Source organism: Denticeps clupeoides, chromosome 20 (assembly GCF_900700375.1).
Source record: "Denticeps clupeoides chromosome 20, fDenClu1.1, whole genome shotgun sequence".
NCBI lineage: Eukaryota > Metazoa > Chordata > Actinopteri > Clupeiformes > Denticipitidae > Denticeps > Denticeps clupeoides.
In genome coordinates this window covers 4,276,448-4,304,109 of record NC_041726.1, presented here as the reverse complement: position 1 = coordinate 4,304,109, position 27,662 = coordinate 4,276,448, and the positions used below count along the sequence as shown (strand labels likewise).

The 27,662-nt window shown below is 45.5% G+C and overlaps 2 protein-coding genes across 7 annotated transcripts in view; one reads left to right on the top strand and one right to left on the bottom strand.

Annotated features, from left to right (window-relative positions):
• dync1i1a (dynein cytoplasmic 1 intermediate chain 1a) overlaps positions 1 to 17,318 on the top strand; it is a 54,673-nt gene extending 37,355 nt beyond the window's left edge. For all 4 annotated transcript variants that reach the window (XM_028964278.1, XM_028964277.1, XM_028964279.1 and 1 more), the window contains 7 exons: positions 3,170 to 3,316; positions 4,993 to 5,106; positions 5,201 to 5,334; positions 6,378 to 6,522; positions 11,692 to 11,832; positions 14,241 to 14,366; positions 16,692 to 17,318. In XM_028964278.1, the coding sequence (XP_028820111.1) occupies positions 3,170 to 3,316; positions 4,993 to 5,106; positions 5,201 to 5,334; positions 6,378 to 6,522; positions 11,692 to 11,832; positions 14,241 to 14,366; positions 16,692 to 16,802 (918 nt within the window). In that variant the 3' untranslated portion in view covers positions 16,803 to 17,318. The remainder of the gene's footprint in view (positions 1 to 3,169; positions 3,317 to 4,992; positions 5,107 to 5,200; positions 5,335 to 6,377; positions 6,523 to 11,691; positions 11,833 to 14,240; positions 14,367 to 16,691) is intronic.
• An 81-nt stretch (positions 17,319 to 17,399) lies between these two features.
• Positions 17,400 to 27,662, bottom strand: part of slc25a13 (solute carrier family 25 member 13) — a 34,369-nt gene continuing 24,106 nt past the window's right edge. For 2 of the 3 annotated variants that reach the window (XM_028964273.1, XM_028964274.1), the window contains 5 exons: positions 27,040 to 27,180; positions 22,419 to 22,557; positions 20,863 to 21,021; positions 19,192 to 19,282; positions 17,400 to 18,074 (listed from right to left, as the gene is read on the bottom strand). In XM_028964273.1, coding sequence (XP_028820106.1) covers positions 17,888 to 18,074; positions 19,192 to 19,282; positions 20,863 to 21,021; positions 22,419 to 22,557; positions 27,040 to 27,180 — 717 coding nt within the window. In that variant the 3' untranslated portion in view covers positions 17,400 to 17,887. Of the gene's footprint in view, positions 18,075 to 19,191; positions 19,283 to 20,862; positions 21,022 to 22,393; positions 22,558 to 27,039; positions 27,181 to 27,662 lie in introns of those variants that run through there. The other variant, XM_028964275.1, reaches the window with a different exon arrangement.

The following is a 27,662-nucleotide window of genomic DNA, read 5'->3' as shown; positions in this document are numbered from 1 at the left end:
GCTTGTTTTTTTTACCTTCTCCAGGTTGAGACCTTCACATTCAGCCCCCAGAAAAAGAAAATGCTCCCTGAATTATATATTTTAGTGAAACTGTACAAATCTTTTACAGATTTCATAAAAAAGCCCGCAAACGACAGATTCCTGAATTAAAAGGTTTGGATTTTAATGCCGAGCGAATCATGAACGATAAAGAACTTTACAGTGCATCGGGTTAGGGGTTCGGTTGTTTCCACGCATGGCTTAACCCCTAACAAACGAGTCCGTGGGGACAAATGGAGCTAATTCCAGTAGCTCCCGTCTGCGAGACAGGAGAAAAGGGTGGAACTCCTGAAGAAAGGCTGTTGAGCGTGTCCTGGGATTGCTCCACTTAAGATGGAGGAAACGATAGAGAGGAAACCGTTCTTGACATATGGTGTGAATATATGGTCTCTTTTTTTTTTTTTTTTTTTTTTCTTTCAAGTTGCCATGTCTACATCATCCGCCATCAGAAAGACTTCAGATGCCTGGTCTGCAAATCATTATGGAGTTCTGTGGTTCTCCCCAATTTTATGTATTTGTCTTCCATCTGTGTTAATTATACAAATGTCTGATGCATTTTATGATAGGACTTATGACATAAATACTTATTTGACTGTCATAGTGCTGTCTCGCTGAAGGGTTTTAGTGTAGTCCGTATAAAAGCAGATGGGGCAGTGGTGGCCTAGTAGGTATGGAAAGGTTGCTGGTTCGGATCCCGATCCGCCAAGGTGCCACTGAGGTGCCACCGAGAAAAGCGCCTGTCATGGCTGCCCACTGCTCACCAAGGGTGATGGTTAAAAGCAGAGGACACATTTCGTTGTGTCACCGTGTGCTGTGCTGCAGTGTTTCGCAATGACAATCACTTCACTTTCACTAAAGAACAGGCAGACCGTCCTTGAAGCCATCCTCGCTCCTCAAGTAGACACAGATCTCCCCCAAACCCACAGTTCATCTTTAAAGGAAAAAATGAAGAACATTTTATCTAACATTACAACACGTCTATAATCATCAGCAGACTATGAACGAATGGTTTCAGTATTTTTCAGAGATCTCTGTGACCAGTGAGCAACTCTGTCTTCTACTCTGTGTGCCTCGGAAGAAGGGGGTCTGTACATTTTCTGACCCCTATTTTACAAAATCATACACATCGCACCTTTCATTTACAAAGTAAAAACACAGAGCAGTGTTTCTAGGTCTGCAAATTCGATCAATAATCTGACAGGCAGAACAGAAAGGAAAGGCGGAGTCCCCTTTTCTCCCCTGTTTGCGTAACGTTCATTGAAATAGCTGTCGAATATGCGATTGTGCGTGTACGCGTTTATAAGTCTTATAAAAACATTACAGATGTTGCCCTATTATCCATTATAGGCTGCAACAGGAAAAAAGCAACAGAACTGAAAAAAACGGACGGATAGGGCTGGGATTGGTATATGAAATAGGTGTGTGGGTCACCAGAGGAGGCAGATGTTAATCCGTTTCCTTCAAAGACAAGATTTTGAAAAAGCGAAGCCGAGCGATGGATGGGAAACGTGTGTGTGTGTGTGTGTGTGTGTGTGCCTTGATTGGCTGTTGGCACAGGCAGACCTCTCTCCAGGATTTTGGGTTTGGGTTACAATACTTCATTTAAGCCTTGATTAATGGCTTCATGGCGGAGTTATTGCCCTCTCGCCGCGGCGGCCCTCCGCCCATGTTCATTAGGGCCCTGTAATGAAGCGCCGGCCGCAGGAGTGTGCCACTGACGTCTCGCCACAGCAGAGAGAGGGGAGAGGGCCAGAGGTCATTTCTGTGGTTCTGATTGGAAAGGTCATCTATCAGAGGTACAGTCCCCTCCTGTCTCTTGGCTAAAACCAGGCTAATCACAGGAAAGAAAAAAAAAAGTTGCTGTTGCTTTGGACCAAGCCAGACATGGTAGAAGACATGGTTTCTCCTTGACATGGATCAATAGATCAGTTGGGGAAAAATGTCCTTTCCTTGAAACACACTTTTTGCTAGGTCTAATATAACCCGAAACAGAATATAGTGTCTTAAATAGGGATGTGAAGGAGGTGCAGAAGCTTGTCATTTTATAGAAATAATATTTATTTAAACATATAATAAACAAATACAGGCACGATGGCCAAAAAAGAACAGAAAGAAACAGAAGAGCCATCGGTAGGTGTGTGATGAAAAGTCAGGAGCATAAATGAACGTGTCCACATTAATGCTGCACTCTTTTAACGGGTCCTGTTCGCTTAATTAGCGCCAGCTTGGAGTGATCAGGACCCATTAGTCAGGCGCTGTGTGAGCCCAGTGGTGTGTATGTGTGTGTGTATACACACACACACACACACAATCTGTTTCATATAATTCGTAATTCTCCCCTGCTAGTGTGTCGCAGTCCAAGCCTCGGTTGAATCTATTTCTGAATCTCGAAACGGTCCTCCTCATCGCCGACCATCAAACATCGTTACTTAATGCGTTTAAATCAGACTTGAACCAGCTTCCCCCGTGTCGTGTGTGTAAATAAACCCCGCTTTCTGGAGGGCCCGTGCCACTAGACTTTATTTTTACTCCTGGATCTCAGTTTATTTTGAGTCCATTATGAAGAGAAAAAAAACCCCAAAACATCTTCCAGCCTTTTTGGAAGCCACGTTTTTTTTTTTTTTTTGAAGGGAAGAAAGGAGAAGTGTGTTTTCTTTCGCTCTGGTTTGTTTTCCAGTCACTTTAGAATGAACTCGGGTGCATGACTTGGTGGCTACATATGGTGCGGTAGGAGAGGAAGAGGAGAGGGAGAGCGTGTCGTTCTTCCTCGGTAGACCTCAGAGAATAAAAAACAAAAAAAATTCTGTTTTGTTCAGCTTTAAGGCATAAGTGAACAAAAGTGAACAAAAAGTGATCAACCAAGGTCCCTGCAAACAAGGCTCCTTGAAAAGAATCCAGAATTAATCGTTCAAAAATATGCTGTAATAAATGCAAAACAAGGACGGGAGGAGGGTTCACGTGACGGAGGTCACGCGTCTCGCTCCGGCGGCCGCCGTTTATGATTCTGTAATCTAAAACTGCTGCCGCTACAATCATCCGCATTGTCCCGCCGCTTTTCCAATAACCCCCGCGAGATCCCTCCAACCTCTCTCTCTCTCTCTCTCTCTCTCTCTCTCTCCCTGCTCAACAGTCACCGGTGGTGTCGGTGGGCTTCGCTCGGTTTCACCCCAACCTCGTGGTGGGAGGCACGTACTCGGGACAGATCGTCCTGTGGGACAACCGCAGTCACAGGAGGACCCCGGTCCAGAGGACGCCGCTGTCGGCGGCCGCACACACGGTAAACCCGGCCCCCGGCCGTCCTCGCCACCGCACACACCGCTGGGCCCATTGTCCCGAACGTCCCTCCCGACCCCCGCAAGCACATGAAGACATAAAGACGTAACGCTGTTGAGTTTTATTTATTATCTGTGACCTCGGCAGCGGACCTCCCAATTGCGCAAATCTTTGAATTTATTGGCTTCGATTTTAATACATTTTCTGAAAGGGGGATGTGAATGCCAAAAGCCGCCGGCCCCGCCTTCTGATTCATGAACAAAGAGAAATTCCACTCTGTTTATTATTAGATCTGAAAATGGCCGAGTTTGAAGTTGAGCATTAGGAACGCTTGTGGACCACGACAGTCGGAATATTAGCTCCCACCAGAGCTGGCGAGGAGCGTTATGCAACGCCCTGGGAATGTTCCCTGTTAGCTGGGTCAGCACATTCCTGCCAGACTCCATCAGCCCTGACCAGCTCGCTGTCATGCAATTATGACAATATAAGCTAGTGGTGGTCCATAGATTCAGCTGAGGTCCTCAGATGGGCACACACACACACACACACACATATACAACCCACCCCGCTCTCCCAGAATGCCGCGGATACTGACGGTTTAAACTCCCGCCCTCAATAATGAAAGGCTCTGTCTAGGCCCTGTGCCCCACAAAGTGAAAGGGATCCATTGTGGCGGCGTTCAGAAATCAATTTGATGGCAATAACGACATAATGGATTCACACAATCAAACTGTATTTGCACAGGGCCGGCTGGCAGTGCCAAGTTTAAGTAAGGGCCCGCCACCCATCCCTCTCTTCTCGTGCGGTACAGTCCAGCCATTGTTTCAGTTTGCAGCAGCCATGTGTGTGTGTGCGTATGTGCGTGTGTGTGTGTGTGTGTGTGTGTGAATTTCATCGCTATGTTCTATGCGACCCACCTGACAATACATTCTAACTTCTGAAACGGAGACACTATTCTTCTGGCTGAAATGGTCTTGTGGTGCTGTGCAGGTCAACAAGGTGTGCCTCTAATAACAATAATTCTCGTGCATGAAATTCATCCATATTATTTAAACATATTATGTTAAACTATTTAGCGTGGTGCTAACATCAGTTCATTTGCTAAATCACTGAGAAGGGTTCCAGAGCTTGACAAGTGTTTGCAAGAATTCAGAATGTAGAACGTAGTATAACATAGTAAAGTACATAGTAAACTTTTATTGTTGAATTATTATTACATATGTATTATTATCTGTACTGCATTTTATCTTAAATGTTTCATGTGCATTAACTGCACACCGTTCCAGTGCTTGGCTCCATAATTGCTAAATTGCTCCCTCTTTAACTGGATTGACGGTGCTGCTTTGTGATCTATAAGATCTTATGAAGCATACACTAGTTGCACGAGGGTTTATGAACAGCCAGGTTATCATTTAATTTCAGGCAGCTTTGGGGAACGGGTCCAGTAAAAGTGTAATAAAATTTACTGCATTTAATGGGGTACAGAAAAATTGCAAATTCACTGCAGACCCCAGATCCCACACTGAGAATCACCGTTACTGGAACAATTTTAAAAAATCCTAAAACAAGGCATCTTTTCATCATGCCTGTGCACCATGTAACTGTTAATAAATATAAACGTTAAACATTATTACTGTTAATACATTTGTGACATCAGTTCGACTTATCTCTGTTCTCCAGCACCCTGTGTACTGCGTCAATGTGGTAGGGACACAGAACGCCAACAACCTCATCACCGTGTCCACAGATGGAAGGATGTGCTCCTGGAGTCTGGACATGCTCTCTCAGCCACAGGCAAGCTCTGTTCTGGCGGTGCTCTGAGCAATAACCGTCATCTCGGAACCAATGTGGAATGTCTGTAAGATGGTGACTATGGGTGCTCTTACAGGACAGCATGGAGCTGGTATACAACAAGTCCAAACCAGTGGCTGTGACGGGACTGGCTTTCCCCACAGGAGACGTCAATAATTTTGTGGTTGGGAGCGAGGAGGGAACGGTGTACACGGCATCCAGACATGGCAGGTTGGGGGAACAGAGAACGTCCAAAAATTACAGCAACAAACTCACACGCCAACATCCAAATGATCTGTATTGATATTTTGCACTATTCAGTAAATGTTTTAAAAACCTGGATGTACAGTACAGGGCAAAAGTCTGGAGGCACCTTCTCATTCAATGTGTTTTCTTTATCTTCATGACCATTTATGTTGGTAGATTCTCACTGAAGGCATAAAAATTATGAATGAACACATGAGTTATGTACTTAACAAAAAGTGGAGACCTGACCTCCACAGTCACCGGACCTGAACCCAATCCAGATGGTTTGGGGTGAGCTGGACCCCAACAAGTGCTAAACACCTCTGGGAACTCCTTCAAGACTGTTGGAGAAGCATTTCAGGTGACGACCTCTTGAAGCTCATCGAGAGAATGCCAAGAGTGTGCAAAGCAGTAATCAGAGCAAAGAAACTAGAATATAAAACATGTTTTCACTTATTTCACCTTTTTTGTACATAAGTACATAACTCCACATGTGTTCATTCATAGTTTTGATGCCTTCAGTGAGAATCTACCAACGTAATGATCATGAAAATAAAGAAAACACATTGAATGAGAAGGTGTGTCCAGACTTTTGACCAGTACTGTACGTGTGAGGCCACAGTGTCCCCTGGCCCATCAGGTGGCGCTAATTCACTGTAGGCAGGTCTTGATTACCCACGAGTGTGTTTGGTGTGGGTAATTTGGAGATTGATTTAAGTTGCCTTTCACCACACTCCCCCGTCTTCCTGTAACCCACGTATTCTGTGTGTTTTCAGCTTTGTCTTGTTGGCCGTGTTAGGTTTCCTTTATTAAAACCCTGACATCCGTCAGCCAGCATGTCATTGCATTGCATTGTTTGAGATTAAAAAAGAAAACCTATGACCTGTATGAGCAGAAAGTCAGAGGCCTGCATGCTACTTGTGTCACCAAACAATTCTCTTTGCTGCGATGGAATGCAAGATGCTCTTGATAATAGTAAAAATAGTAATGTAATAATGATAATAATATGTTTTGTTGCCCGTACGCAGTAAGGCCGGCATCTGTGAGATGTTTGAGGGTCACCAGGGTCCTGTGACGGGCATCAGCTGCCACGGTGCAGTGGGCTCAGTAGATTTCTCCCACCTCTTCATCACGTCCTCCTTTGACTGGACTGTTAAGCTGTGGTCAACAAAGGTAGGCCTACATGGTTCCAATCCACATGAAGCACCAAGTAACTGTGCATTACGCCTACAGGACTATTTAGAAGGATGGTTTACATCCGATTAAAATTTTTGACCAGAAGGAATACATAATGAATACATAATGTTAAAATGTGCATTTATAAAGGAAAGAATAATGAGCCAAGGCTCCACATGAGCTGGCACAGTGTATGAGATTTCCACCTCGGAAGAACATTGTGTTTGTCTTGTGTGTAAGCTGGGAATATCGTGAAGTTCCAGAGTCAGCGTGAGTTAGCCATCTGTGTCAGACCAGATCTCATGGACAGCTGTGGACGTGCGGGGGCTGCATTGGGTGATTACGTGTCCAAAGTGGGTAGAGCAGAGAAGGGCGCTGGATCCACAGGCCTGGGGAACGATGGAGGATCTTGAACGAGGTTCAAACCACACGAAGGGAAGGAGGAGGGGAGAGGGTGTAGACTCTGCGCGAAAATGCTTGCCCTTTATGTCTGGAGACATAGGGTTGGACCACAATCACCACAACGGAGGGAGGGAAAGAGAACGAGAGAGAGATGGGGGGAGGTAGGTCAAGAGAGGAGAAATGAAGATACTGAAAAACAAGTGGGACGGAGCTTAAAGGCAAAGAGAGAGAGATTGGGTAAGAGATTAGGACATGTATAGAAAAATATACTTTAAGCTTAAAGCTGAGGTTAAAGTCATCGTGGAGTTATGGCCATGGTGTAGGAGGAGTGGCACGAGATGAAAGAAAAGTCTTTCAGCATTTGTTCATTCGTTCAGCATTTGATAGTTTGAGTTGTGGGATGACAAGTTTACTGTAATTCATATCAAGCTTAATTAGAATTTTATGAGAAACCACCCCTAGAACTATATGAGGGTAGCCAATTTAACTATAGAGCATTAACTTAACTAGTATTAACTTAAATAGTTAATTCTATGGTTTGGCTTGCTAGCTAAAACATGCTAGTAGGCTGAAGCTGATAAACTGTAATTATTTAAGTTGATTAAAATAACTTTTAAAAATGACCCATAGCATCACATCCTTTATTTGATGTTTGAACTATTCAAATTTGGTGAAAATGAGTCTCCACCACACACATATATATATATATATATATACACACACACACACACACACACATATATATATACACACACACACACACACACACACACACATATATATATATATATATACACACACACACACACACACACACACACACACATATATATATATATGTGGAGATGCATTTAGACTAAATTTGAATAGTTTTGAATAGGTTTTAGCTTATGTGCTGGTACAGTTTGTGCTACTAGGGGTGGTAGTAGCCTAGTGGGTAACACACTCGCCTATAAACCAGAAGACCTAGGTTAAAATCCCACTTACTACCAGTGTGTCCCTGAGAAAGACACTTAACCCTAAGTTGCTCCAGGGGGGGGACTGTCCCTGTGAAATACTGATTGTAAGTCACTCTGGATAAGGGCGTCTGCTAAATGCTCTAAATGTAAAAGTGACTAATATTATACTTGTATGTACTGTATTATCTGAACTATAATACAGTACAATATTTAGCCGCAGTATTTAAGATAACCTCTCCGGCTCAGGGACTGCACCTACTTTCGTTGTGCTTGTTACAGTTCTGATAGTTACACACTGGCCTACCACTGAGTCTGCCTGAGACACATACCGCTGAGCGGTCCCCCTGGACGCGGGCGTCAGCTAATTGCCACCAATGCAGGATGTAAAATAACCGGTGTTTCTTTCATCATGCCCACCGGCTCGGTTGTCGCGCCCCAAGATGAAGGGCACGAATGGGGCAGGGATGCTTAGATTTTCTCGCTCAGCGAAAGGTTTTGGATGCCGCATAAATTAATGCAAAACAAAGAGTTGACACGATAGTAGACGAAAGTCTGAAAATGGGCTCTGACGGTACAACAAGCGCACAACAAACACAGGACATGAATATGGACAGAAGAGCTGACAGTAGCACACATGCAGCTTTAGTGTGTATTGTATCTGTTGACTCGCATTAAAACATTCCTTGAATCGTACATGTGCGCATATGTTATTTTCGGCGTATGGGGGAATTCCGTGCCTTTGAGGAAAGCCACAGGAATGCTTGTGTGTCTCCTGTCGCTCTCCACAGCGTCGGGTACACCTTGGTTGGCGCGTGTTTGCTTACCTAAGGCGGCCGCCGAGGTTCTGAGCTTCAAACGGCACACGGAGAAGAAAGGGAGACGGGAGTGGTCGTCCACAATGTGTTTTTGCGCTCAGACGTGCAAATGTTGTGGCTGCAAAATCACTTGCCTCAGAGCTTGTCTGATGCCGAGGCGGTGATTTCTCAAGCAAATGACCGCTTGCGCTTTCTGTCTCTTCTTCCTGTCACTTGTAACAGGCCTTGCGGTGGCAGGTCACTTCGTGTTTTCCATGCGTCCGTAGCACCGGAGAATTGCGTTGACCTGATTAGTGTGAGCTCCCCACTCTACTGGCTCTAGGGTCCTATTAAGAACAAGAGCTCAGTGCCCTCGTTCACTCGGGACTAGCGAAGGACATGGGCAGAAGCTGCCGGGGTTAAGCATGAAGAAAGTGAGACAGTGAAGTGATTGTCATTGTGATACACAGCACAGCACACTGTGACACAAAGAAATGTGTCCTCTGCATTTAACCATCCAACCAGCCATGACAGGTGCCCGGGGAGCAGTGTGTGGGGATGGCACTTTGCTCAGTGGCACCTCAGTGGCACCTTGGTGGATCAGGATTCGAACCGGCAACCTTCTGATTACTGGGGCCACTTCCTTAACCGCTAGGCCACCACTGCCTTCATGCCACTGAGCAAAGCACCGTCCCCACACACTGCTCCCCGGACGCCTGTCATGGCCGCCCACTGCTCACCAAGGGTTGGCGGTTAAATGCAGAGAAGCAATTTCCTTCGGGATTAATAAAGTTAAAAAAATACAAATAAATTAATACTGGGGTGGCAGTGGCACACTCGCCAATGAACCAGAAGACCACAAAGTCACAGCTTCAGACCCCACAAACCCCATTGTGTCCGAGAGCAAGACACTTAATGCCAAGTGTCTCCAGGGGGACTGTCCCTGTAACTACTGACTGTATGTTGATCTGGATAAATGAACATATCAGCATCCGCAGCCATATGTGTGTGTATTAAAATAGTTTTAAAAGCAATGGCTACCAAAGAAACCCTGCTAAGACCAGAGCTAGACATCAAAACAGTTGCATTATTGATTAATAGAAATAAATATACTATCTATACTTGTATAGATAGCAGCACAATTGCATATACTCAACAGGATGGCACATAAAGTACGGCAGATTGAGTAGAGTAAAACGATGAGGTAAATGAATATCCGTTTACTTGCTTCTGGTCCTGTCATATCTGTCTTTGAAATTTCTCTCTCTCTCTCTCTCTCTCTCTCTCTGAGTCGAGGGCCTTTGTCTGCGTATCACTCTCAGTAAAAAGCCCGGTGCAAGCTGATCTTTGGCTTCTCTGAAGGGGCGGGTAATGAGCGGCCTCGGTGCCGGCGCCTTCAGGATTTGGACGCGTTTCCATGGATTACGCTACGCGCATGATGCCGTTTGGCCACGCGTTACTTCAGCCCCGCTCCGATGTTCAAGGTACCGCGCGACTCGGCGTTCTGTGAATAGCGGAAGCAGGCGGTTCATGTTTTCCTTATTTACTGCATGGGGGTGTACGTAGATGCAGCAAAATGGATGAGCCCTGTGCATGTAGATGGGTGAAGACTAAAAGTGTCCTAGTGAGGACTTGGACCCCATTCTTGGCATCTAATGCCTCTCTTGGTTCAAATATGGCACACGAAAAAATATGGCAGAAACTAGAGTTCACGTCATGTTCACCTTAGAGATACAGTGCATTCCAGACGAGGTCGTCAGTCAATGCATTCCCAAGTGTAACCACACCCTCTTAAGGTATGCGATTGTCACCGTGATACACAGCAGCACAGCACACGGTGACACAACGAAACGTGTCCTCTGCTTTTAACCCATCCATGACAGGCGCCCCACTTCCTTACTCACTAGGCCACCACCACATAATTATACAAATATTATTTCTGAGCCAGAACAATTTGCATCCACTCTCTGTGGACGAAAAGATGTGATATATAATGAAAGCCGTGCTCCCGCACCTTATATCAACTGACAATAACAATAACGTAATTTCGGACATTACTTGGAGTTATAACATTGCACTTATGATGAACAAGAAGCATGTGTAAAGTCAGTGGTCAGTTACTAAGCGATTCCGGAATGGTGCAATATAGAAACGTAGGAATTTAGCTCTAGTTGTGCATCACGCTTTACGCTTCTCGTTAGATCCCCAAAATAGAGCCCGCGGGGTCTGAAGGAAGCTGAAAACCGTACCGCAGTCAGTCAGCCAGCAGGGGGGTTAGACCTGTTGTATCTCCGCTCTATACAGGGTGGTGGTGGTAGAAGCCTAGCGTGTAACACACTCGCCTACGAACCAGAAGACCCGGGTTCAAACCCCACTTACTACCATCGTGTCCCTGAGCAAGACACTTAACCCTGAGTGTCTCCAGGGGGGGACGGTCCCTGTACCTACTGATTGTAAGTCGCTCTGGATAAGTAAATGTGGATGAAGAAGGCGGCAAGTGGGGGCAAATCCGATGAGCCCCTCAAAGTTTTCCGCGGTTTCCTAAACCCTCTCTCTCTCTCTCTCGCTCTCTCTCTCTACGCATACGTAGGTTTGCGTGCAGCTACAGGTGCAAACGTAGCAACTTGCTCAGGTGTTTGCGTGTGAGGCTGTGTCTGTGCGCATTCCACCGCCGCGTTTCTCGGAGGGAGACGCTCGCAAGTCCTCCGTCTTTCCTGTAATGACCTCCTCCCTGTCTCTCATTCCTCTTCTTTTTCTCATCTCACCCCCCCTCCTCTTTACCTCAGACAGCTGTTACACTAAGGTTACAGTACTCCTCTGGAGAGACTTTCATCTCGTGTTTTTTTATGACATTCTGTGAACGTGCAAAGGTTTTAATTAGCCGGTTCCCAGACGAGCCCCAAGGCTTCAGCAGCGCCACTCAGTCTGCTCTCTCTCTCTCTCTCTCTCTCTCTCTCTCACATACACACTCCCCAACCCGCCCTCCATCGCTCTCTCTCTCTCTCTCCCAGCACAACAAGCCGCTGTACTCGTTTGAAGACAACGCCGACTACGTCTACGACGTGACGTGGTCGCCGGCGCACCCGGCGCTGTTCGCGGCCGTCGACGGCATGGGTCGCCTGGACCTGTGGAACCTGAACAGCGACACGGAGGTGAGGCGCGCGGCGAGAGCGGAGGACGCCGGGCCCGGAATGTTCATGCGGCGGACCCGCACACGCACACACACACCATGGGTGGAACCACGGCGGCCGGAATCCCATCAAAACAACAACAGGCCTTCTTTCTGTGGGCGTGTCCCCCCCACAACCCCGGCCTTAAATCAGCCCCTCCGACAGCTCTCGGCCGGGGAGGCCGTCCCGCTCGCCCTACTTCCCTCACGCCGCCCGCGGCGTATTCGCTGCCGCGGGGCCGGTTCCGCCTCTCGCCTCGCCTCGAGAACTCGCCCGGGTTCTCCGGGTTTATTGCGGTCGCCGAGGCTCCGAAGTCAGTCCGGCCCATTTCGGAGAGGATCCCTTGCAGACACCGTTCCCCTTCTGGGGCGTGTTTCTAATCCGGCGCAAAACCACGACGGGCTGGACACGGCGCGCGGGTTTTATGGACTTTGGCAACGGGGGCGAATAAAGTTTGACTGACAGGTCCCGTGACCGGCGACCTTTCGGCCTGCCTTTGAGCGGAGCCACGCCAGACGCACCGAATTCCACAACGGTGGGAAAAGGCTCTGTGCTGCCCGTCCCCCCGAGGGGACAGGTCTGGTGACTTACTGTCCACTTCGGCATTGTGCCTCTCATCTCCAGGCCTGAGAATGCGGCCTCAGGTGTTCTGAGCGAACAGGCCGATGTGAGGACGCCTACGTTCACACGGCCAGTTAAAGTGGCCCTAAACAGCGGCCAAATCGGACGAACACTTTTAAACGTGGTGATAAAATCAGATGCCCGTTCGACGTCTGAGCGACGTGGAAATCAATGGTTCAGCTTACAGCTCCAGAGTGAGGCGCATAATTGTCCCTTTTTTTTTTGTTTTTCATCTACTATGCTATGGGCATTGGGTCTTGATGAGCACAGAATGTCATTATGTATTATTATGATATTGGTATTATGTTTTTTTTCTATTTTGCTGAAGAAACTGATCTGGAAATAACTGTGGATAAGTGCAATACTATATATACACACACACATACACACAAGCACACACACACACACACACAAATAAATAAATATGTATTCATGTTTACATAAAATATATGAATGTGTACATATGTACAGAGTGTATATATGGATGTACACACACACACACACACACACACACACACAAATAAATAAAAAAAAAAAAATATATATATATATTCAAGTTTACATAAAATATATGAATGTGTACATATGTACAGAGTGGATATATATATATGTACACACACACACGTATTGCATTTAAGAAAAATACTATAGTGTTTCGGAGTCAGTGGTTGTTAAGACCTTCGGACCTCTCCGTCCCACATTGTGGCGCCGCAGCCTGCCACTGAGGTAGCTGCTCAGTGCTGTCAGGGTCTCCTGCACGGGGTGGTAGATGTTCTCCACCATTCTCCTCTCACTCACCACCTCCACTCCATCCTAGAACAGACCTGGCCCGTAGGTCCTTTTTGTTGTGCTGCATTACTGTGCATAATTTTGTTATTTACAGAAGCATAATTTTATAGCAAAGTATTATGTTGTTTACCCCCCTTGTCGTTATAATGACAGTGTCACCAAAAAAAAAGTGACATCACCAGAAACCCCAGGATGTCATCTTTCATGTCCCTTACGGATGAAAATGAACGTATGGTCCCATGTATGGTCAGAATGCCACTTCTCCAGCCCAGCACCCCGTTAGGAGCCCGGTGTACATCCACCGACACACGGCGCACATGCTCAGCCAGCCAATAGCCGCAGTCCTCAGTTTCCTTATGAAGAAAGTCAGCCATGACGCCATTAACGGAGCGCCGGGAACCTGCTTCCAATTTGCCCAAAGAGAAACATGCAACTAATATAACCTTGCAGTTGGCTCGGAAGGAAGCTGCCGGCTAATGGCGCCACGGTCTGTGGTTTGGTGCGCGGCGTGTTAAAGCCCGCGTTGCCAGAGCTTCCTTTTTCCCGCCGTGACACGTGTCAGCCGGCGTGCGACTGTCAGACGTCCAGGCGGATCGTCGGTGTCCGTTATTCCCGTCTGTCGCGTTGGTGGACACGTGTATTGTTTTATTGGAGGTGGTGGTGGTGGGGGGGGGGGGGGGGGGTCATGATTTATGGACTCATTAAAAGCGCTCATTGTTATTTCATGTTGTGCTGTACTGCGCTGGAGCTCTAAAAAACCCCCGGAGAACCCCGTGCTGTACCTCGCAGGCTGCCATTCGGGCCCAGAACTGGCAAAGCATCACGTTCATTACTTAATTGTTGTCCTAATTAATCCTAATTTGTGACTAAAAGAACCCGTGGGCCGATCCTCAGTGGCGTTTGGTGTTAACACTGCACTGCAGCTCCTAGACGTGGGGATTCCGACTCAGGCAGGGCTAAGAATGGTCTCTTCTGATCAGGTTCCCACAGCGAGCGTCACCATCGAGGGAGCGTCTGCCCTCAACAGGGTGCGGTGGGCATCAGGGGGCAGGGAGCTGGCGGTGGGAGACTCTGAAGGCCGAGTGTGGATCTACGACGTTGGAGAGGTATGTTGTGCAAAAATTGGATTTAGAATTCTGCTTGCACTACATTGCACATGTGGCGTAGTGACAGGGGGGTCAGATCATCCAGAATGAGGAAGTAGGGTGTGTGTATGACGTAACTTGTCATTAAAATGTCATGTAAGTTCGTCCTCTGGGTGACAGAAACCATGACATTTACACAAACTCTCCAAGACACAGAAACAGAGCAGTCATTTCATCTTTGCATCTGTATAAGAAAAGTGACTAAAAGTGTAAAATACAAAAACAAACCATTCCATAATGATGTGAAAGTGGTAAATGGTGTTAAACAGTACAAACATTTTAAGAGACAGATGAATGCCACAAAATGTGAGTAACACACACATACGTACACACACTGTTTAACTATATCTATATACACACACACACACACACACACACATATACACACATACAGTACAGGCCAAAAGTTTGGACACACCTTTTCATTCAATGTGTTTTCTTTATTTTCATGACCATTTACGTTGGTAGATTCTCACTGAAGGCATCAAAACTATGAATGAACACATGTGGAGTTATGTACTTAACAAAAAAAGGTGAAAAAAGTGAAAACATGTTTTATATTCTAGTTTCTTTGCTCTGATTACTGCTTTACACACTCTTGGCATTCTCTCGATGAGCTTCAAGAGGTCGTCACCTGAAATGCTTCTCCAACAGTCTTGAAGGAGTTCCCAGAGGTGTTTAGCACTTGTTGGTCCAGCTCACCCCAAACCATCTGGATTGGGTTCAGGTCCGGTGACTGTGGAAGCCAGGTCTCCACTTTTTGTTAAGTACATAACTCCACATGTGTTCATTCATAGTTTTGATGCCTTTAGTGAGAATCTACCAACATAAATGGTCATGAAAATAAAGAAAACACAATGTGAAGATGTGTCCAAACATTTGGCCTGTACAGTGTGTGTGTGTGTGTGTGTGTGCTCATTAAAACATATTTAGAAGTCAAATCTTATATAAGACTATCCATAGAGGATTTGGCATGTTCCAAATAAGTTGTTGTGGACCATTACAGTTTTTGAATCAATATAAAAGGAACAGTGGACTTTTTTGGTGATGGATGAACTGAGCGCATATTCAACATGTTTATATCAATTTCTTTTTTTATTATTATTATTTTCACGTGTAATTGAATACGGCTAGTGCACTTGATCCATCACAATGAAAAACCGATTTGAGAGCAGCGACTTGTGCAGAATTGTTTTCTGCCAGCAGCGCCCTGCACCGCGCCGACTGGAACCCGAGTAGACTGCAGAGCTCCACAAATTAAAAGCTCAACTCCGCGTCTGGACGTTTGGGTTTTGTTTACCAGCTCCTTAAAGCTATGTTTGATTTTTGTCCCCGTCCAATTTCTTATTTTATTCGCCGTCCACATGACTGAACCGCGACCGCAGAGCGGCCGAGCGCCACGACTCCCCGTTTCAGTTCTTCTCTTTTTTTTTTTCTTTGGTTTTGTACGTGGGGGGGCGCGTCTAATTTTAGTTCTCTCTAGCGCGATAATTGGAGAGTATGTTGGGTTTATGTGTGGTCCCACGGGGCTGATGATAATGGCGGGTCATCAATAAAGTGACTGAAGTTGAGGGGTTTTATATTTGAGAGTGGGGGCTTATTTACCAAAAGCTCCCCATAAAATGGACAGAAATAACATTTGTGCGCTGCCTACATCACCAGAGGAAAGGACTGTCAGGAGCAGTAACGGGGTTTAAGACCGACGGCGCCCACTTCTGACAACCCCCAAGGTCCTTTCGTGTTATATTTAGGGTACAGGGTTAAATATTTGCTTTGGATAGCGACACGTCTCGTTTTTTAAGTGACATATGGACGCATACGCTCACTTCCTGCATTTCTGACATCGCGTTGAGTCTTCAGACGTGTGTGAAACGGGCCTGTTGTGAGAGGTGGATCAAGAACTCCCACCGTTTCTTACACTGTGCCAGTATTTCCGAGGTAAAACCTTTTTCGATTTTTTAAAATCTCTTAACGCTATTTATATCTGGACGATTTTGGTGATGTTGATGAGGAGTGAGGTGTAACCCCCCCCCCCCGCCCCGTGCCTGTGGGTTCAGGGGAGACGCGTGACGTCCCCGCCCACCTCCCCAGCCCTGTTTAATTATACCGCGAGCTGCGGTCGCAGCCTGGGTGGCAGGCCTCTCTCATTTGACTTTCACGGCGGAACGCGATCGCACGGCGCTACGCCGGGCGTCCCGTAAAACCCCGACACGGCCAAACACCCGGTGGCTCGCGTCGCTCCATTTCAGGTCACCGCGTGTCACTTTCTGGTTGCCTTTTTCACAGCTGGCGGTGCCGCACAGCGAGGACTGGGCACGTCTCGCCCGAACGCTGGTGGAGATCCGCGCCAACCGGGCGGACGGGGAGGAGGACGGCCCCGTGGAGCTGGCTTCGTAGGACGGGCGTCAAACCCTCGCCGCTTCAACAAGAAATATACTATCCAAGCACCTGGTCCGCATGTGTGTGTGTCTGTGTAAACTGTGTATGTTCCCTCCTACAGTCAGTCGTTAACCATATAATACGACTCAACATCCGGAGTCACGTTCTCCTACGTTAATGGCTGAATGGTATTGGTTGGTGAGACGCTGACCGAAATCCTTATTCGTGACACAGTGTTTTATCATTTAATAGTCGTGCTGCTGGCCAGTATGTGTGCTGCAGGCCTCATGCAACCGCAGTGCTTTGTGTTGTGTGCATTTTCTCCTCTGCATGGCACACAAAAAACGGACGCTGTGTGAGAACGTGTCACTGGTGCAGCATGTACAACCGCTTCCATGTTACTGTCACTGCAGGGGTACACGCTAAACGTCACTTTGCTCGTGAGCTGATCGGGAATCAGGCGCGTTTTGTGTGTGACAATCTGTGACAAAGGCAGGCTGGGCTGCCAATAAAACATGGCACTTGTTGAACCTCGCTGTGTGTAAGACTTTATTAAATGTGTTCTGTATTCATAATTAATACAGTATATTGCTGCCGTACGTTCTGTAAGGCACGGTTATTGCACGCTACATGGTTTAAACAGTCTACTGATCCACACAGGCTCATTCAAGGCTAATTCCATCACTCCTATCCGACTGTATTACACACTGTTGTTATACTTTATCATGACTTTTTGACTTTTGATGCATAATCATAAACCAGATCAGTCACTAGATCACTAGAGACAAATGCAAGTTGGTGACAGTGAACGCTTGTCACGTTCATACAATACAGGTTTGACATATATGTAAACATATATGTAGGAGGTCAGTTTGGAATCAACTTCAGAAAAATACATCTTAAACTCTAATAAAACCATACATGTTCCTGCTAAGCCCCCCAGAAGGTTTATTCTTTCAGTATCACATATAACTTATTATGATAAAAACACGCTACAACCTCCAAAAATAGAAATATACATACCTCAAAAAAAAAACAACAACTCAACAATACAGATGTGAGCAGTTTTGAGAAACATTATTCAGCTTTTTGGCAGCCATCTTTCACTGGCTGCCACAGGAGTCGCCGGAGAGGTCGACCGGGACCCGGAACCGGGGCAGGTGAAGTCCAAATTTACTCTCAATGCCAGCGAACGTGGCCATGGCCAGCCTGAATCCACCAATGTGGTCGGGGTTGGGCGCCGGCAAGCTGATCCGGGACCTGGGTGGTGGCTGCGAGCCAGAAGGCTTTCTGCGGCAGGGAAGGAGAGGGGGAGCGATGGCGAAAATGAGAGAGAAAGTGAGACAGGAGCGGCGGCCGCGCTACGGTCACTAAAAATAAACGGCCTAATCGAATATTGAGATCTGGGGGAAACACCAATATTTTCTTTTCGAGGGCCAGACACAGAAATAAAATGACTCGGCCTCCTCTGAAGCCTTTACAACCGGGGTGGCAGGAACCTTTTATGTTCTGGACAGTTTGAACTGCAACTGTCACCAGAACTGAGAACACAAGAACACTCTTGACACTGTGTGTTTATTCAAGGCACTCAATATGGCAAATATCGTAATGATTTTTCAAAGCGGACACCGTTGGCTGCAGCTGAAGATATAAACAGGCCCGACTCTGTGGCCTAGCTGGTATAGCCATAGTCGTAGGTGTTCTCTTTGCACCACATTTTTTTCTCTTTTCCTGAAGGTGTAGCCTTCACTATGGGAAAATGAGGTCATAGTGCCAGAAAGAGCTGGAACGAGGTGAAAACCACTCTTCCCCCGGCTTCAAACCAGTGGGTTGCAGGGCAGCTTTATTTCAAGACCAGAAATTTACCGAAATGTCAAATCCATTCCTCAAAGGAGGGTCCAGTTGAGTCAGCTGATCATTTGAAAATCGTCTGGTCTTGAGGTAATTCGTGGTCTCTGAAGCGACGGTGGAAAAAGAAAAGCGGGAAGGGATGGGGTAAAAAAAAAAAAAAACGAGAGGGACGGCCACACATGGCTTTCAATCAGACCTGCTCATGCTTTAAAGGGAAAAACACGCTCTTCCACCAAGCAAGGCTCCTCCCGGCACATTATGGGTAACAATGAAGTAAGGCAAGGGAGTGACCTTTAGATTGTGCCGGCCTTTTCAAAAGACCCATCCATCAGCTTCCACATTACTGTGACATTTTGGCTGCTGGGCTCCTTCACTTTGCTGTGTGTCTTCAGCCTTTTTTCTCCCACTTGTTCGGGAATTTAAATTTCATTTTGTTGCACCGTTGTGACTGTTAGGAGGCATGAAGTCATGAAGAACATTGCGTTGCTCTTTTAGCGAAGGTGGGAGGAGGAAAGATGAAGCAGGAGAACAAAGAGGGAAGATGAGGCAAACTTACTGTCCACCGAAGTCGACGTAGAACCACCTTTGCAGGACCTCGTAGGTCACCAAAGTGACTCCGAATTGGGGCGAAGAGCGGAACACTCGAGCTGAAAGACAGGGGGAGAAAAATCAAACAAGTCTGTCTGCAATCAAGCAACTCCTCATCATTTGACCTAACTCATCTATGTACAGCCGATATTGTGTCTCAGAAGTGATTCATTTCATGCTCAGTTTCTGGCGTCATGGATTAAATTTTATGTTGGGTTTGAGCCTGTAGTATGAATAAAACAGAACATTAGCCACTTGGCCAATAGTGTGTATTGCTTGTTACTACTTCTCCTTCTCCCCCGATGAGGTCATATAGGTACACCTGTTCCCCATGGCAAATCCAAAAGTATGAGAACCATCATCTTTTGGAATGCAGGTGCTGCTGATGTCAAACTGTATGGCGCCCGCCTTTAGAAAAATGATCCTTCATGAGTAACAAAGGCCATGGGGCCATGATGGTAGTCCAGATCAATGGTGGAGAAAATGCGATGTGAACAGTGCATCAGTGTGAGGTAATGGGTTGGCTGCCTGACAATCACCTTGTTGGGTTCTCTGAGGTCAGCATGCATGCGCACTCCCTCGCCTTTTGAGACTCAACAATGGGGTAGAACCATGGAAGTGCATTAATGCGCTCAATGATGTCGTTGTCCAACAATCTCTTTGATTGATCTCTTTCCCTGGAGACATCCTCTTTTTCAGCCTTCGCAGCCTTTTGTTGAGCAAGGCTCACGTCAGGTTTCATTTTTACTTTGCATACAATTGCATGGGTGCAGCCTACCTTTTCCAGGGGGCCCTGCATGACAGTATGAGCAGCAGAACATGAACATTAATATGAAGATTTTGTCCACTTGTCCAATACAACAGCAGAGAACTTTACTGAAGTCTAGAAAGACCTTTTGCAGAATGGTTGAAACCATTCTTCATGGATAGAAAGCAGCAGATAGTTTATTAGAGATCAGGACCTATTGGTCCTAGAACTGAACCCTGAAACCACAATAGATGTCTTGGTGGTGGTAGTGACCTAGTGAGTTAACATACTCACCTATGAACAAAAAAGACCACAAGTCACAGGATCAAACCCCACTTACTACCACTTAACCCTGAGTATCTCCAGGGTGATTGCCCCTGTAAATACTGATATGTCATAAATGTAAATATCATTTCAAAGACTATTAAGTCATACGCCTATGAACCAGAAGACCCAGGTTCAAATCCCACTTACTACCATTGTGTCACTGAGCAAGACACTTAACCCTGAGTGTCTCCAGGGGGGGACTGTCCCTGTAACTACTGATTGTAAGTCGCTCTGGATAAGGGCGTCTGATAAATGCCGAAAAAAAAAAAAAACTAACCATCTAAACTGGTTAGGTAGGAGGTGTCACAGACAGTTGTCTCAAGCTACCCACATCTCCATGGCAACAAGAATAATTCCTTGCCTTAAGAGGAAAGACCTATGAGCAGTTTAGGTAAGATGAAGTATATTTGTTTAGCCTTAAGCAAAGGAGACCAATGGGTGACAATCCAGGCATACAAGGCCTAGATGCTCTTTGTCCAAATCCTTATTTTCCTTTTTAAGTGGCACCTAGATTTCTTGCCAGAAAGTGAGCTTTATGGGTTAACCAGGTTAGCAACTTTGTACCTCCAGCTCCTTTCCAGAAAGCCAGAGGCCCCTCTTCTCTGAGGATCTTCCAGAAGCAGTCAATGACCCCACTGTACGTGGTCTGGCCAGCGCGGGCAGCCACTTGTAGCCTGGTCTTGATAACATCAGCTGGGGTCACCAGGGATGCAGCCGGCATGCCTAGAACAGGGTGGAGCACTGTCACGTCACTAGTTCCGCTCAGTAAAACCGTATCTGCTGAGCATCTGCAACACCATCTGACCTTAATATGCACAGGCGAGGAAAACCCCATGAAAAAAAGATGCAGGTCTTATCATATAGTAAAATACAACAGTATTTCTGGCACTTATGACTCAACTTACACCAATTATTACATCAATTTCAATCTTTCAAAATTTTCATAAATGATTGAGATTTCATAAAATGTGGGGCATAGGGGTAAATAAACCTCATCTGAAAATTGGTTCTTTTAATTAATATTAATTAATTAGTTAATGAATTGATTCTTTCATCAAGGTTTGTTCATGCCTGATTCACTTGGCCTAAAAAACACCAGAGTCAAGATTTTACACTTCCATCCAGTATGATATTTATGAATGATGATGAAGTACATGTTGGGGGGGAAAGAAAACTCACATTGCAATAATAAATGACATCTTTGGTGTGATTAATCTGTAGTCCATTGATGTGCTTAAATCTACTATTCATAACAGCAGGAAGCAGAAGACATCAGATCAAATGCCACCGATGTTTTAGCGGCTGCTTTGGCATAACGTTGCAAACAAACCAAGCGCATAATTCAATTTCCTGAGTCAACAGTAGATTGCTAATTGCCTCTCGGTCCTCGCCACTTATAAATAAAGGAGACAGTGATAAATGCCATGAGTGAAAGCGACCTCTTGCACTGCATTTCAAGTTCGAATCACGACTCCCAAAAGAAAATATATAGAAGAAGAAGAAAAAAAAAATCAATGCTGACTTTATATGTCTTTTCCATGTAGTGCTGCTTTCAATCCAAGATGGAGCTGGGGGGGTGGGGGTGGTATTACCAACAAATCTATCAGGAAAAAAAGGGATTAGGAATAAATATTCATTCCCTTTCAGTTGAGCTCCAGACCATCCTGGTTTGGCTTGCACTGAAGTCTTTTTAAATTATGTTTTCTTTCAGATAAACCACTAAAATAAAATATTAAAAACAACATTAGATCAAGATCATATTTTATATACAAGCAGGAAAAAAAAAAAAAAAAAGGGGGGGGGGGGGGGCTCATAAATAATGTGGCGAGAAAAAAAAAATACCACGTCTTGGATGTTTTGGACCCCCACTGCCGGCGTTGGAAGTGAGGTCTGTTTATTGGCCTTACCGCGCCGGTGTTTCGGCCTTTTTTAACACTCTCTCTGGCAGGAGCCCGCGGCTGCCAGGTCCTATATATTAACAGTGGAAAATATCCCGGCCCTTGGCAGGCGCGCCGCACTTCAAAAACGCTGCCTAAATCACTGAGCACTCTAATTAGGGCCGACCGCAATGGAGCCAGCGGTCGCAGGCGGCTACCGGAGAGACCGCGCGGTCAGCCTACCCGCCAGGGCCCCGGCGAGCAGCAGCTTGCCAGGCCCCACCCGCCCCTCCTCGTCTGCCAGTGACGCCTTGGTGTGCGCGTAGCAGGGGAAGTAGATGGCGGAGAAGGGGATGTCTCGCAGGAAGCAGGCCTTGGCCCCCTGGGGGAGAGAAGGAGACCACCGCTGAGTTACTCAGCTCCATTTTCCAGTTTAAAGCATTAATGTGCTGACTGGCTCTAATATCTTAATCCTTGGTAACTAAACACAGATTTCTGGTACTACTGAAGCTTGATTTACTGCAGTACCGCGTCTTTGTTTAGATGCCTCGTGGAAATTAGTGCATAGCACATTATTGAACAAGAACTAAAAGAGAATGTGATTAATGAGGTAACGATACTGTGGTTTTTAGAACCTTCTGCAAGATTTTGAACAATGCAATGACGGTTACTATATTTTACTCAGTAACTGTATGTTACTGATTGTCTATTGAAAATAACGTAATTTAAAGGAATCAGACTCAGTATTCATTTACTTTTACATTTACAGTGTAAGTGGCAGATTTGCAACCTGGCAGCTCCCGCAGATCACAATGTCTGTATGTTAACAATCGCCTGCTGGAAATTAAACTGCTATTGATGGCTGGTCACCTGCTCACTGGTGACTGTATACACTAAAGACCAAAAGTTTGGACACACCTTCTCATTCAATGTGTTTTCTTTATTTTCATGACCATTTACGTTGGTAGATTCTCACTGAAGGCATCAAAACTATGAATGAACACATGTGGAGTTCTGTACTTAACAAAAAAAAGGAACTGAAAACATGTTTTATATTCTAGTTTCTTTGCTCTGGTTACTGCTTTGCACACTCTTGGCATTCTCTCGATGAGCTTCAAGAGGTCATCACCTGAAATGGTTCTCCAACAGTCTTGAAGGAGTTCCCAGAGGTGTTTAGCACTTGTTGGGGTCCAGCTCACCCCAAACCATCTGGATTGGGTTCAGGTCCGGTGACTGTGGAGGTCAGGTCTCCACTTTGTGTTAAGTACATAACTCCACATGTGTTCATTCATAGTTTTGATGCCTTCAGTGAGAATCTACCAACGTAAATGGCCATGAAAATAAAGAAAACACATTGAATGAGAAGGTGCAACCAATCTTTTGGCATATACTGTATATGGATATAGGTATATTCAAATACAGTACAGTTGCTACCTTTGTATGTATATAAACCCAGTTATCCTTCACTCCCTTGTCCAGCTTTGACCTCCTTCCAGATGTCATTGTTTCTTTTGTTTGCATATTTCCGGCCATTGCACGTTTTTTTTCTTTTCAGTTATTAAACCTCCACTTTCAGCATGCCGTACGCCTGAGCCTGGTCCATCCCCTGCAGTGGCATGACATAGTCTAACAGAACACACCCTGGCATTATTTTCAGCGTGACACTGTCTGATCTTCCTTAAAAAAATTATATATATATATGACTAGTGAAATATGCAGCCTTTTAGACTATTACGAATGAAATAAGTGAATTTATATTGCTAGTACAGTCTGAAAAATTAGAGCACCACTGCTTTTGTGATACTGTAACGTGACACTGGGAATGTGCAGATAGCAACAGTCTGAGGTTTCTGGAGAAATTTAGCTCCAATTTGATTCTTTTTCGAATTTTTTATGCAGTACCCACTGCCTTTACAAAAAACTGCTATTGCAATTTGTTGTACAATATGAACGAAAGGCTTTATAGTGATAATTTTATGCAAGCCATTAACTGGCTTCATTCTCGCTGTATTGCACTTACCAATACAGAGTAATCAAATCAACCTTTAAAAAAAAGTATCCTAGTAACCCAGTGTTAAACACGTTGACATTTAAGTCTACTTAAAACCAAGTATGTAAATCCCGAATTTTTGGAAATTTCCATTTCTATTTCGTTGTAATTGAAAAGTGTGGTGGAACATAGGAGCCAAACATACTAAAAGTTTTTTTTGCTGATATAAGGGTCTTTATCTCCATTTGGCAGAGCTTAATGAGCCTAATAGGGCATACCGGGAATTTTTATAAATTTTTTTTATTGGAGAACTGATCAATCGATCGTAAAACGAGACGCTGGGTAAACTCAGCGAGGAAAGAGCAACTAGTTCTTTCATTGTAAACAAAACCCACATCTTCAACCAGATTTCGTTTCCCTGTGCTCTGCATGCTGGCAAAGATCCAAGCGCAGAGAGCTCTCCTTGCTCTCCAAGCATCCAACACACACACACACACACACACACACACACACACACACTGGCACACAATGTAGCTTCCAGTCCATCAGCGAGTGCCTGGGCCAGGCTTTGTTTCACCCGTGGGTTAATCTGTGGTGCACACACAGGTAGCGCAAAATACCTCACCGGGGAGCAAAGCTCTTTTCCCTCCCAGCGCTCTCCTCCCTCTCCACCCACCTGGCCCAGCGGCAGCCGGCCTACCTGCCCGCTGAAATGCCAGCGATAAAAATCAGTCGCCAAGGCGGGCAGAAACGCTGCAGACAGCTCATCATCTGCTTCTGGCGCGGCCCACAGTCTGCACCCTTGCGTGGAGGCGGGGGGGGGCTGTTCGGCGCCCTCCCCCGGCAACGCGAGGAGGCGGAGGAGCGGGAACATCTGGAAGCGCTGCCGGCCATCTCAGTGCGTGATAACTCAACCAGCGCGCACTCAAACGGTGATGAGGGGAGAACCAGGTGGGGCAGAGGGTCTAGGGCGAAGGTTGAGGTGATATCTGCAGACACGCAACTTCTGTGTATATATATGCGTTTGTAGTTTATATCGTTTTTTTTTTTTATCTGTATGCATACATGTGTGCCCACCTAAATGCACAAAATAGTATTTTCTTTATAATGTGTGTGTATGTGTGTGTGTGTGTGTGTGTGTGTGCCCAATCATGTAAACGAACATGGAAATGTATGTGTGTTTGTGTAGTAGCACAAAGGCGTAAGATGCGAGGTGTAAGTGAGTTTATGCATTAGTGGGGACTTCATAAAGCCCAGTATTTATGGGGACATTTTGCTGGGTCCCACAAACCTATAATAATTTAATTGGAAGTTGTTACGTATTTATGAGTTGTTTTAGGTTCCCACAGTGAAAAAAAAAAAAAAGAAAAAGCGGTGATTGGTGGTCATTGGGTGGACAGGCAGGTGCACGTCCATGGCGTATTTACGTGTGTTTGTGTAGTGCCTGCAGGTGGAGGTGTGCTTCTGCGCTGGAACTTGCACTGTGTATGCGTGTATATGAAGTATGCGTGTGTGTGTGTTTGCATGCACATGAAGTATTGTGCAGGCCGCCTCTCTCCATCGGCGCGTTTTGGGAGCCGGTCTCCGTCCGGCTGCCGCAGCGTTGGTGGGGAAGGGAGAGGCGGGGTAATTAGGCTGACAAAGGCTGCTCTGTGCGCGGGCCGGGGCCCTGAGGAGACAGCCCGTCTGGGACAGGCAGGCCGGAGCGCGTCTCCCGCTGTCAATGCGCATTGTCTGCTGCACAGGAGACACAGGCGGAGGGGAGGCACCAGATTTGGTATTGCACACACACACACACACACACACACACACACACACGGCTGTATGCACAACTATACTATATTACCGGTTCAGTACCTCTGTGTCTTGGAAGCAAAGATTTTTCCCAGGACAGGAAAACAGGAGAAGCCCACATACAATGACCAGCATCAATTCTTCATCAGCATCAAAGATCTAACAGGAACCGATATCAGTAATGCACAGTGTTCTATGACAAATATGAACAGTAAAATATGTGGTAGTAGTAGCCTAGTGGGTAACACACTCGCCTTTGAACCAGAAGCCCCAGGTTCTAATCCCACTTACTACCATTGTGTCCCTGAGCAAGACACTTAACCATAAGTCGCACTGGATAAGGGCGTCTGATAAATGCTGTAAATGTAAAAAGTAAAGAGAGTGATATTGTATGTAATGCAGAATGGAAGTCGGCGGTTCTCAGCTTGTGTGGCCATTTTTGTTTTACGAGGACTCGATTGGCTTCGCCGTTAAACCGTCATCTCACAGGGCAGGACTCCATATGTACGTTATGAGGTGTAATGAGAGTCCAGCTGTGCACTGGGACTGTGAAAATTGCCAAAAACCAGCATCACAGTTGCTTTGCATTGTTTACACCAAAACACACGCCAGTCCACAGCCCTCAGGAATGCAGCACTCTCATCCCCAACTCAGCAGCTCGAGGACAGAGAGAGAGAGAGAGAGAGCGAGAGAGCGGTACAAACATCCTTTATAACCAGTAGTCTGGGTGCTCTGTAAATTAATGTCAATGTAAATTAAAACTTTTGAGAGCTGTCGATCGATTAGAAAATGTTAGCAAATTAATAAAACAATTTGCAGTGAATTAATCAAGATTCATTTGGAGGATTTTTTCATCTGTAACGTAAACAAAACACAGCTGCATTAACGCTGCATTAACGGTGCTCATTTATTTGAATGTGTTAAATATTTAAAATTTATTCCAGTGATTAAGACGTTGATTCTGTCTGCCCTATGTTTATAATTGGACCGATTTATTTTTTTTTGTTAATTACATATTTATTACATAAGCGTCATATTGTAAATGTGTATGTTTTGTTAATAAATGACAATGAATAGTACCTTATAGAGTCCGAAAAAGCCAAGGTCACGGATGACAGACAGCGCGCTGACCCGTGGCCCTGTTGTGATCTCCCCTGCTACCTGCAGACGGATCTTCACGATCTCCAGCGGGTTGGTGAAGATGACCTGAGACCCTCCAGCCTGTGTTCAGAGACCCATGGAAACATGTGTTTGTCTTTTCTTTTTTTTTTTTATTAGATTAAATATATTCTAACAGGCGTCATGACAGAATAGTAAAAGTCTAAAACATTGGACAACAAAATAGTCACAGATATGTTTCCACATTTAGTATGTTAATTTTTTCTTTTAATATTAACACATGTGCAATGACAAATATATGTAATGCATACCTTAGTATATCTGAGAATTCACAGCACCAAAAAAATTAATATACTTCGTAACATCTGATTAACTGTCTTAAATTTGAAATGTCCAATAGATGTTTACAGCACAAAATAAATGAACAGCAAATATGCAAGATTCTTGGGCTTACTGACTAACTGTCTCATATGAGACATCCTTACTTGTTTTCAACTGTCTTATCAGGACAAATTCACTCACTGCACATTTACTTGTAACTGTCATGTTGGGCTGGACATGGCGAGAAAGGAGGACACATACGC